This window comes from Gouania willdenowi, chromosome 3 (assembly GCF_900634775.1).
Source record: "Gouania willdenowi chromosome 3, fGouWil2.1, whole genome shotgun sequence".
Lineage (NCBI taxonomy): Eukaryota > Metazoa > Chordata > Actinopteri > Blenniiformes > Gobiesocidae > Gouania > Gouania willdenowi.
In genome coordinates this window covers 41,145,929-41,158,664 of record NC_041046.1, presented here as the reverse complement: position 1 = coordinate 41,158,664, position 12,736 = coordinate 41,145,929, and the positions used below count along the sequence as shown (strand labels likewise).

Here is a 12,736-nt window from a genome sequence, read left to right as displayed (position 1 = left end):
TATTTATATATTATATTTTCTTACAGGACTGAGGCTCTCAGCGTCACCACATAATACATGAATGAATGAATTTATTCATGAATTTATCAGTCGGAAAGCGCCTGATGCATGCAGGGTTTATCAGCTGACTTATTTTACTTCATCAGTCCATCAGATGAAAATCAATGAAAGGATTGCATCGATGTCTAAATGTTCTCTCTCCTGTCAGCGTCACATCACATCCACACAGAGACGTATTCACAGTGATCCTCCTTTGATTGGACAGGTCGTTTTACAAAAGAACTGATTAGTCAGGAGGCGGGACTTTAGTATTCACTCAGATCTTATCCAGAACAAAACCTGGTCCCGACCAGGTTAGTCATTCAGCCTAAGTTCCCATGGTAGTTTATCTCCGTAAGATGTTAGCTAGCTTCGTAGTCCAGCACACTGATTAAATCCTGGAAGTTAGCGCGATAAGAGGAAATCTAGCTTCATATAGGCCCTAAATAATCAATCAAATCAAAGGTTTGTTAATAAATGTTCCTGTGTGACATTTAGCAACAGCAAACTTAACCCTGAATTGTCTTTCTGGTCAAAAATCATTTGAATTAATATTATCGAAGAGGTTACAACTGTGATTATACCAAACCGTGAGATTTAGATATGGTTACATCCCTAGTAAGACTGGGTCCACCCATCACTGAGACAAAGCATGGATGTGTGTGGAAGAAGAAGACCCACCTCTGCAGACGTTGCAGCACCTGCCCTCTGGAAGGATCTGTTCACTGATGGAACAGTTGAGTTCTGCACAGGTTTCTGTCACTCTCATCATCAGACCATTCTGGAAGGAACACAACATCACACGCATGAGGATGATGACGGTTTTATTCCTCCTACAACATTACTTTGAAACATTAACTTTTTTTATTTTAAAGCTGCAAGGTTTTAATAAGATGATAATTATTCTCCTGATAACTTTGTCTGATAATAGCATATTTATTATCCGGCATCAGTCAGATAAAACACGCTTTGAACCCAAAGTAAACAATTAATTAAAAAAAGGAACTTGTGTCTGTCAAACCAAGCGCGATAAGAAGTGTGAATAATGAATGTGTTGTGACACAATGTGAAATTTAGGCGTAAAATATTTAAATGATGAGATGTATTTTAGTTGGGCAAAGAAAAGTTCTCCCCAACAAACTGGTGGTAAGTTTTATGGATGTAGAACAAGAACAAGTAAAAAATATTTCTTTTCTCTGTAAATAATGCAGATCGGCGAACGCAGCAGCCCGCATCGGCCGATGCCGATACACGTAAAAAACGGCCAGCAGACGTATCGGTCCATCACTACTGTTGATATTAATATGTTTTGTTGTTGTCTACACTGTGCCAAAAACCAAATGAAATTGCTCATCACGACTCTATGTGGACTGTGGTTATTGCTCCCTCACTCATTCAACATCCCGTCCTTTTCACGTCTCAACGGGCCACTCGTTACTTTATATTTTCATCGTTAATCTTCCCTTTGTCATGAGAATATAGTGCGGAATGTGAAAGTTACTCATCACACTTGTACTCGCTAACTAAAATCTGACATGTTATACAAATTAGGGTCACATGCTTTGACACATATGCTAATTTTACTGCTTAGATTTATGAGCCGTTGTGAACCCCAGCTGTTGCAGCCTCCAATAGGAGCCACATTTCCACTTCCCCAACTTGGAAGAATCTGCCCACAAATTGGTCACTTGGCTGCGTTTACATCCAGGAGTAAAGGCAGTTGTAATTACTCGGAAACAAAGATTACAAACACTGTGATAGTGTGTGGGGATCTCTAAGGGCTAATAATGAGAGCGGGGGGGATAATTCCATTGTAGACATATGTGAGCATTAGCATACAGGGCAACTTGTTTTCTTCATCAAGCCGGATCTTTAAAGATAAATTGCTTCTCGGTTAAAAAAAAAAAAAAAAAAACAGGAATGATTACGCTCCTATTCAGACCAAGCCTTTGTGCTATGGTGTGTTCATAAGTTATTCTAATTACCTGACTATCTCAGTGCTAGAATGAACAGATTGTGGGAGGATACAAAAACTAATCAGGTCGGCTGGCTAATTGAATAACACGCCAAGAAGAAGAAAACGACCACTGCATAGAATTACAGCAGGAAGGAAAACGCTCGATGGTGGTTATCTAAAGCCAGAGGTGACAAGTAACAAAGTATAAATAGTTTGTTAACGTACTTAAGTCATTTTTTTCTGGTATCTGTACTTTACTTGAGTTTTTTTTTTTTTTTTTGGTGGGGGACTTTTTACTTTTACTCTTTACTTTTTAACCATCAGAGCATCTTTGTGACCAAAAGTGACTTTTTTTTTTTTTTTTTTTTTTTGTTTGCCTCAATATTCTGGTCATTTTTAAGGCTCGCTGTATACAATTTGGCCACTATTGTTTTTACATTTTACATTTTCATTCCAAGTGTATTGGAAGTGTATAGAAAAGGAAATGTGCATCACACTGACACTAATTTCAGTTTCAGGCGTCAAAATCGTGCCTCACGTCCCTATTTGGACGCTTGTGCTCATTTAATGAAAGGCTTTTCACCAGCGTTGAAGACGCTCTGGACGCACGTGCAAACAAGTTGGGAAGAGAGTGCGTTGAGCTCGTTTGGGGAGGGGCTTCTCTGTTGCTGGTGGTGTTCATACAATGGATGATATTGTGGCGATCAGCTACGTTCATAATTCATCCAGTGACTGTGAAGTGGTGGGAACATTATTGTGTTGAGAAGGCGGTGTTTCCGTTCGGATGTATTTAGGTGTGACTCAGTGTGTGCACTGTGATGATAGAGAAGTGTGGGTGAATGGAGAATAAAGTTTGGAGTTCCTTGCTGACCACAGCAACACACCGTCTCCGTCGGCTCTACATTATTGAGAGAGTGCCTTGGCTTTATTAAAAATATTAAAACCCATATTTTCATTGATTATGAAGCCTAACAAGGAAACCAATAGATCAGAAAAAAATTAGATGATAGATATTTATTTTTAGTGTATTTCACAGCTGATTTAGGACCTGTTATCATACGAAATGCTAACAGAAAGCTAACACAAGAGGAAGGTTAACTTTTATTAGTTTATTTATTTCAGGCTCAGTAACTGTGATTAATTGTAATTGAACTTCAGTAATTGAGAACGTAATTTTAATTGACTTTCTGAGAATAAAAAATAATTGTATTGAAATTGTAATTGGAAAAAATGCCGGTCACTGTAATCATGAATTAATTGTAATTCAACGTGGGTAATGAACTAGGTAAATGTAATTGTGACTGAAAAAAGTAATTGACCCGAACACTGGTAGCATGTCCCTTTTACTCAAGGGAGTAACTTCTGTACTTTCACTTTTACCAGTCATTTTTCATTCCAGTATCGATACTTTTACTTGAGTACTGAGTACTAGTGCTTTATTTGGAAGTTAGACATTTGAAAAATAAAAATCCGTACCTTGCATTCCCTGCAGCTCCGGGATAAAAAACGCTGGCCTTCGGAAAACGTCTGTCCCATGTAGGAACATTTGGCTGCAAGCAAAACAACACAGCTGAAACATTTGTGGTATCACTGCCTTAAGAGGTACAGTAACTCCTAAACAAGCAGCAATGAAACATTCCCTCAGCTAATGCTTCATGTGACGCTTTGTAGCAGCAATGCATTGAAGTGTGCATGTGCAACAACAGTTCCCGACCCTTACGTTCTGCATATTTAATAATTCCTCCCGAACAAGTTGTTGGAGGCGAGAGTGCAAAACAGAAGAGGAAAGTAGCGGTGCATTAAGAATACAACAGACGCATATTCCTCGGGTGATAAAGCAGAAATAGACACTCAGGCATATGAGATGAAGTCCTGCTTTCCTCGTCTCCAGGGTGCAGGACTAGCGCTGCTTTCTCAGTCGTCAGTGCCAGAGCTGTGGTGTTCACAGGGGAGGAAGAGGATGCAGAAGGAGCGCGTGGAGGAAGACAGGGGCTGGAATTATTTAAAGATGGTCTATACATCAGGGACTGAGTCTTTTTTTTTTTTTGTGCAACAATGAATGACTAACACGGTTGTTTATGAAGCTGTAAGCTGCTATTTTTCTCTTATTTTGTGTGTTTTTGGTGTCGTTTGTTTGACTGTATGTTTCTCTCTTATTTTTGTGTATTTTGTCATGATCTTGTGTATTATTCTCTCTTAGTGTGTGTGTATTTGATGTTATTTTGAGTATTTTGTAGTTGTTTTTTTTATTATTCAGTACATTTTTCTCTTATTTTGTGTGTTTTTTCTGGCATTTTTATGTGTTGTTGGTATTATTTAAATTATTCTCTCGCAGTTTATGTGGTTTTGGTGTATTTTGTCATTGTTTTTCTGTTATTTTTATTATTCAGTATATTATTTTGTTGTCGTTTTGTGAGTTGCTGGTAATATTTATTGTGATTATCATTTTTAACCAAAAATAAACATTATAAAACCATTATTATTTTTTATGCTTTCATTTGTTAATTTTCCCCCCTCTTCCTGTAGTACCCCCTGTAGTGCCACCGCGTACCCCTACTTGAGAAACAGTGATCTCGACCACTTGTGTCAAACTCAAGGCCCGGGGTCCAAATCCGGCCCTTTAGAGCATCATATTTGGCCCTCTCGAGAAAGTAAAAAACATTTTGTAAATCATAAACTAATTCAGTTGCCCCTCTAAATACAAAAAAATCAATTTAAATCTATAATATTAGCAGAGCTCAATCTCAAATTGGTAATTTTTTTCAAAATCTGGCAAATTATTCCACAAAATTTCCCCAATTTTGCAAAAGCAGATACATTTAGGTGAATATCTTGCAGAGAGTGATATACACACATCACTACACATCATTTATATGTAAAAGTAAAAACAGAGGCACATTAATGCTGATATTCCTCTAAAATCAATGGCCCACATAAGCTCAAACTGGTCCATATTTGGACTAAAACTAGTGTGACACCCCTAAACTAGACGGGAATCTGAACGGTCACTTCATATTGCGGTAAAGTCGTGAAGTCAAACAGTTCTTTGTCTTTTTTTAATCAAAAAAAAAAAAAAAAATGATGTATAAAGTCAATACACTTAGAGAGAGACACTGTCTTTTAGGTAGATTATTTTTGCATGTCTTATTGCTAAATAATAGCCTTACTGATCCCTGCATCATAGACTGTTAAATGATGCTGTTACTATAGAAGTAGGTGTAAATATGTTTTATTTATACACACATACTATAAACCACTGCATGTAGTGAACAATGGTACACACACACACACACACAGAGATAGAGGTGAGGTGTCACATGGTCTGCACCAGCAGAGATGGGAGACATTTACCAAAGAGATTTTCAGTCATTGTCGGGTTGTGAAATGGTCTTTTTTTACCCCTCAGTGGTGTGTGTGTGTGTGTGTGTGTGTGTGTGTGTGTGTGTGTGTGTGTGTTGTGCTGCTACTTACGTCTGCATGTCTTGCAGCAGATTCCCTCCACGTGCACAGGCAACAAATCTTCAGAGCAGTTTTCCGCAGGACAGAAAATCCGGCGACACTCCACCACACCGTTCTGTGGGAAATGTTGACATTTAAAAAAAAAAAAAAAAGCAAATATTGCATCAATCACAAGCTGACGGCATTGCTTAAAAACATCTGTATCCATGTTGACAGAGAGTTAATGTGCATCTAAGTTAGATGATAAAAAATCACCACCAGTCTAATATTCAGGAAATTGCTTCATGTGCATTTAAGTAAAGCTAAACCAAACACTTGATGGGCTAAATTAACCATTTCTGACCAAACACTATTGTTGCATTCCTGTTTAAGGATGTCCATGTTGATAGGAATACTGTTTATTAGAGGTGGGACGATGCACCGAGCTCGCGATAACGATACAATACGATATCTTCAGAAAGAATACAGGATAAATAAAAATGTAGTTGAAAAAACGAACTGCTTGTTAACTCTGGACTTACATACTGTACATACTCTGACATTTTCAACTCAATAGAACTATAAAAAAATGAAAACAAACCATACGTTTGACAATAAGCATAAACAGTGCATCTTGCAACGTTTTAGTATCAGAATATCTTGTGGTAGAATATACCGTTCCACCTTTACAGTTTATTAAATAATGCACAGACTTCATTTTGTCTACTTGAACTTTTCAAAAACATGTCCAGACTATGAATAATTAAACTAGTGACGCAACGACATTTTCAGTGGAAACGGGCACAAGGCTGACCGTGGAAACGAGCCAACTTGTCCACGGACAATACATCTGAGAACTACAGCGTTTGCAGTGTTTTCATTTTAGTGAAGTTAGCACACATTCAGAGCCATAAATGCAATTAACAATTTGCATCATAATTTATTAATGTGTTTCAATTTTTGGCCAAAACTGGTCTGAAACTAAAATTTCATCAAATGAGACAAATTCCAATATGAACTCAAGTGATCATGTGATCTTACACACAAATGACATAAAACCTGTATGTGTTTACAAACATTAATACCATCCATTTTGGTCAAAAGACGACGACTAAAACTAAATCAAATGTTGCTGACAACAAACAATGCTTTAGTACGTCTGAAGTCTGATCCAGAGGAACGTATGCATCCAGGTCCCCATTTGTTCCACTCTTATAAAAGACAAATTATGCTATTTTTCACCCATCTCCATTTATTCTAAGAACCCCAACAGTGAGGTGTGTCGTGTGGCTTGTTTAGGACTTAGTCATTTATCTGACTGAGCTTTTCATGCTGTTCTGAGAAGAAGTAAAAGCAGTGACTCCTAAAGTCAGCATTTTAATACGAAATAAGCTAAAAAATAAAATAATTTCCATATTTTTTTTATTTAACTATGTAAATAAGTGGAATGAAACAGTATTTATTTCCTCCTGAATAGAATTATTATTTAGTTTTTATCATTTACGATCATCTCTTGCTTGATGTGAGACCAAGGCTAACTTTTATTTTTTCATTTCTATCATCATTTTTTTGTATTTTGTCATTGTTTGTCTGTTTTTTTTTATTATTGAGTATATTTTTCTTTTACTTTGTGTCATTTTAGTGTGATGTTGGTATTATTTAAATGATTCTCTGTCAGTGTGTGTGTTTTTGGTGTCGTTTGGTTGCTTCTTGTTTTACTTTGTATGTTTTCCTGTTATTTTTGTGTATTTTGTAGTGATCTGGTGTATTTTTCTCTCATTTATTGTGTTTTTGGTGTCATTTTTTGGTATTTTGTTATTGTTTCTCTGTTCTTGTTTATTACGCAGTATATATTTTGTGTGTTTTTGTTGTCGTTTTTTTAGAATTGCTGGTAATATTTAGAATGATTATCATTTTTAACTAAAATAAACCCCATATTTTTAATGCTTTAATTTGTAATTTTCTACACTCGCTCTCAAGTTGCCCCAGTAGTGCCGTTGCGTACCCCCATTTGAACTGGATATATCTTGAATCTCGATATATTGCCCAGGCCTAGTTTCTCACTTGTCTTCCTTCCAAAAACACCGACATTAAAGAATGACATAATCAATTGCTTCCTAATACACTGGATTTCAGGAGAGAATACGATCATTACTTGGCCTGAGTGGCCTGTTGATTGTACGTGGTTTCTCTCGCCATCAGGAACACGCTTTCATTTGGAGCTTGATAACTCACTCAGTGAGAGCATCTTTATTTCACCAGTCATCTGAAAAACCTCCCCTAGGATGTCTCGGTTATCAGTTAATGGCAGGGCCAGAGGGGGGAGGGGGTGTAGGGGGGGATCAGGCTCCCTACACCCCCTTCACTTCATGTACGATGATGCACCAAGTCTAATTTCCACAGCGCGCACGCACACACACACACTTCCTGAGTGTGAGTGCAGACAGGCTGCTTTATTGGAAGGCATGAATTCTAATGTGCAGCAGTTCAATGGAAAGCAGATCTCAGGGGGAAACAAAGTCTTTTCATTCATAGAATATAATAATAAAAAAAAAAAATCTCATTTAAAATCTTACAGCTCCAGTTTGTTTCCGCCAATCAATGATAGATTTACTGTCGAGACGTAACCACCACTCAATGCTGCGAGCCACAGCGTTTCAGCACTTTATAGAGTATTATTACATACTACGCATCAGGGTTAGGGTCAATTATTACATCTTTCAGCTACAATTACGTTTTAAGTTTCCCGTGTTCAATTACAATTCAATTACAATTACAGTGACTTGCATTTTTTTCCAATTACAATTAAAAAACAATTATTTTCTATCCTCAGAACATCAATTATAACTATTGCATTCTCAATTACAATCAACCACAATTACTGAGCCTTGATCAACTCTGTCACAGCGGGGGCTGGGGGCCACAAATATGTGATTGTATCTGATCTGAGGGCCACATTATCAACATTTAGAATAATGAACAATCTTGTCTTTTTTGGTGTGTGTTTTTTTTTTATGCATTTTTGTGTTCTTGTTGTAATTTTGTGTATTTTTCTGTCATTTTCTGCATTTGTGTTGTTTTATGTATTTTCCAATCAATTTGTGTCATTTTGTTAACAGTTTGTGTGTCTTTGGAGCTATTGTGTAACGTTTTGTTGATTTGTGTAGTCATTTTGTTTTGTTTAAGTGGTTGTTTTTGTTGTCATTTTATGTTTTTTATGAACATTTAGTGTATTTTTGGATTTTTTTGTGTACTTTGTGCATTTTGCTGCTGATTTGTGTGTTTTGGGAGTTGTTTTATCCATCATGTTGGACTTCTTGAATTACATTTTTTGGGGATTTGCTAAGGGGGCCATATGAGGCCCTCCAGTTGCCCATGTGTGAAATAACTTAATAAAAATAAACTTTCCTCTTGTGTTAGCTTTCTAGTAGCATCTCTTATGATAGCGGGTCCTAAATCAGCTGTAAAATACATTAAAAATAAATATCTATGATATGACTTCTATTGGTTACCTGGTTTGGCTTCCTAATCAATAAAAATATAGGTTATAATATTTTTAGTGTGGGTGTCTGAGCCTCTTTTGTGTCAGTATACCCCTAGATTTAGATTTTTTTAAATGGTACAATGTGGGAAAACTTGTGATGGATCATATTTTAATAATTATGTACTTTTATAGAATTTTCATTGCAATTACTCTTACAATGTGAAATATCTGAACTCAATTACAATTTCATTATGATTACGACAGCAACAGATTTTTTTTAAATTACAATTACAATAATAACTACGCCATAATTGTAATTTATTATAATTGAGCCCAACACTGCTACGCATTATACAGTATCTGTATTCTTTTTTATGATTCATATTTTCTTTATTCACTGTACTTGCTGTTGTTTTTAAGCTGTAAAGTGTCTGAGTCTCTGGAAATGCACTTTTAAATCAAATGTATTATTATTATTATTAACAGTCAAATGCATTTCATATTTATATCTCACTTAATTCAGCCCTTCGCCTACTTTAACTGCAAACAGAAACAGAATATTTTGGAAAAAACAACTCGAACTTGCAAAAACATCATTTACAAGATAAACTCATGTCTTCACTGCAAAGTTAACAGCAGTGTGTGAACCGTTCTTGTTACTAAGTAACTATAAATAACAAATATGTGTCAAATTAAACATACAATGCTTAGCTTGTATGCAGATAGAAATATACACATTCTTAATGATCTGTGATGAGTAATGCTGTTACATGGAAATAAAATAATGAGATTGCACCTGGACCTTTTTTGTGGTTCTTTGTAAGATTAATTATTTTTCACACGTAACAATAAAAACAGCTTAATCCATAAGAAGAGAAGGAAAAAAAAAATCACTTCATTCAAAAGAAAGAAAGAAAGAAACAAAAAGAAAATGGTAAACGCCAAAGCAAATGTTACAAGAAGTCTAAATGTATGTGACGTGCCTCAAAAATAGCATAAAACAAATCAAACTCACATAAATACCTTTTATTTTCTGGGGGGAAAAAAAAGATTTTTGCATTTTGCTACATATGCTAATTTAAGTCTGAAAGAATGCACTTCATGCTTAAAATCACAGTATCAGATCTTCCAAAATTGCTTGTTTTGAGTTAAAATCCCTGCCCGGAGGCTTTTGTTTTTCAGAGTTGGGGAAATTCACAGGTTCCTAGACCTCAAGATTTCCATAAAAACAAAAACACAATAATATCCATCAAAACAATGTTTAGTCTTTCCAGTCTCTCACTGTTCAGTCTTTATTGGTGTGTGTTTGGTCTTTTTAAGGGTTGGGGCCCCTTCTTGTGTAGGGCACCCCCTGTCTTATCTGTGTAGAAGTGCAGGGATATTGTGCAGATTTCTTCTCTGTTCTCTCGCAGGTGAAGCTCATCTCCTTGATTGCCTTCCCTCGCTACGTCAGGTGTGCTTGAATCCATAATGTTGGCCGATAGATTGTCTTGTTTGTTCTTCTCGTTTACTCAGTTTCTTAAGGATTGTTTCATTGTTTTTATTCCCAGTCACTACTTTCATTTAGATTTTACCATTTCGTATCGTGTGTTTGGATTCTGGGCTGTGTTTTCAGAGCTTAATGGACTAATACAAAATAGTCGTTAGTTGCAGCTCTAAAGTATATCAATCCTAAAGCAGGAATGAGCATCAAACAGTCACATTATGCTTCCCACTGTTCTTATTTTGGGTAGAATTGCATTCTTTCCCTTTGCAGAAAACCATTTCCTTACTACTTAGTGGAAAACTTGTCTTCATGTTTGCGATGCAGCAAAAGGTCTGAACGTGTGAGTGTAATTTGATCAGCTAATGTAGACTTGTTTTAAGAATGATTATAATGTAATTAAATTAAAAAAACCTTTTTGAAAGTTATTTCCTCAAACTCCTTAAAAGTGCAAGTTATTTGGCTGGTGGTGAAAGAAGCAGGATCAAATCTCTGATCTAAATTGAATAAATGTCAGGAGGCATTTGAGGAAACCGAGCTGGAGAAATCGCACTTCCAGGAAGAATGGGAACGACTCTCACCTTGCACGCACAGTTCCTGCAGTTCTCGGCCTCCACCCACAGCTCCTTATCCCGGTACACCAGGCCGTTGGCGCTGCAGGTTCTCTCACAGTGGCAGCCTTCCAATTGGGTCAGCCTGGATTCGGCGTAGTTCAACTGCACAAGAAAAACCCAAATGAGAAGCTTGAGTGTGAACACAGATTTACCTTTCACACACACCCCACCCGCCCTCTAATGTGGCTGCTCTACCATCCCTCATTAGAGTATATAATCATCATTATTCAGCTCACGCTTTAGACCTCAGGCTATAATCTACTAAGGGACGACAGATAAAACTGACAGCTCCACTCCTGTGTTAAAGCTCTTTTATTTCCACTCTGTGCCTGGCCCTTCATCTCAAGTATATTTCATGCAAAACACACTCCACGGTTCTCCATCGACTGAAGTGATGCATCGTTGACAAACACATGGCACTGCATTGTGACGGGAAAGGACCTGATCTCAACTAGTTTAAATAGTAACTACACTCGTACTCATATTTAGGTCACACTTTACTTGAAGTTTTATACATAAAGGATGACATTACGCTGTCATTATTATGACATGTCATAAGCATGAATAAGGTGTCCTGAAGACTGTCATTAACCTGTTAAACTCCAGCCACTTTTCTCCGAAAATCACACACACCCCTAACAAAGATTTTCTACGTGACCTACATGGCAATTTTTTTGTTCAGATTGAAGTAGGGCCTTTAGTGGTTACAGATGATGTGAAATTTTGGAAATATATGATACTAAGTGACAATAAATCATGTTTTTAATACAGAAATCTGTAATCCGCCGAAAAAACCTAGAGATTTACACAAATGTCCAGCCAATTCTTAGTAGGGAAGGCTATAAAAAGCAGAAATAATTGAACTAATGTATAGATATCAACTGTAGCAAGTTTGGTGATAATAAATAGGCCAAAGATACACATGTTTTTGCATAAAAAAGTTCATTCATTACAACATTTAGACCTGGAGGATGGAGCTGCCCCCATGGGCGGGTCCGGTGGGGCTGAAGAGGTTAAGTGTCATTTGTTACCCTAACCCTAATCCTTCATTACCCTAACCTTACCCATTTTTCCTTAAAATTGTCCAAATAAGGTTCAGTGAAACTTCAGATCAGCTGTTGGAGCTCAAATAATGTCCTTCACCAGGTTGACCTACTTTATGTGAAATTTCCAGGTTTTTTTTAAAATGTGTTTTTGTCTTACAAAAGAACTGAGTTTTATAATTTCAGGCAAAATATAGTACACACTCAGTCACTCACTTCAGCTAGTGAAAATAAACTGTAGTGTTGTTTAAAACCAGAATGCACCGAGACCAAGACAAGCTGAGATCGAGACCATAAACATTTTTTTTTAAATTAAAAAAATATATAAAAAATTGAATTATGACAAGGTTTGACAGTTAAATAACATTCTCTCTTTAGTTTTAGTTTCTTTTAAATACATTTGACAGACAAAAAAGGTGCTTGCAAAAAATTATTAAAACTGCTACTGATAAATTCACAATTATTCTACATATTTGAAAAGAAGATTTTTATGTCAGCTGAATGTACAGCAAGTGTTTAAAAGTATTTCTGCCAAGAAATAACATGGCTGGTCACCTACACACCACAGAGTGTTTCCTCTTTGCTGTGCTTTTACAAATGTATTCTTCAAATTTCACAACCAACAAGTTAGCGGACATGTTTAGCTCCGCCTCTCTCTCCTGCTTGTGTTTGTGTGTG

The 12,736-nt window shown here is 36.5% G+C and overlaps 1 protein-coding gene across 1 annotated transcript in view; it reads right to left on the bottom strand.

Moving 5' to 3' along the window:
- LOC114460871 (protein kinase C-binding protein NELL1-like) overlaps window positions 1-12,736 on the bottom strand; it is a 376,823-nt gene that overhangs the window by 234,510 nt on the left and 129,577 nt on the right. Inside the window, exons 8-11 of the mRNA XM_028442750.1 lie at window positions 10,983-11,117; window positions 5,468-5,570; window positions 3,473-3,546; window positions 721-820 (exon numbers count right to left, since the gene is read on the bottom strand). Of these exons, the coding sequence (XP_028298551.1) occupies window positions 721-820; window positions 3,473-3,546; window positions 5,468-5,570; window positions 10,983-11,117 (412 nt within the window). The remainder of the gene's footprint in view (window positions 1-720; window positions 821-3,472; window positions 3,547-5,467; window positions 5,571-10,982; window positions 11,118-12,736) is intronic.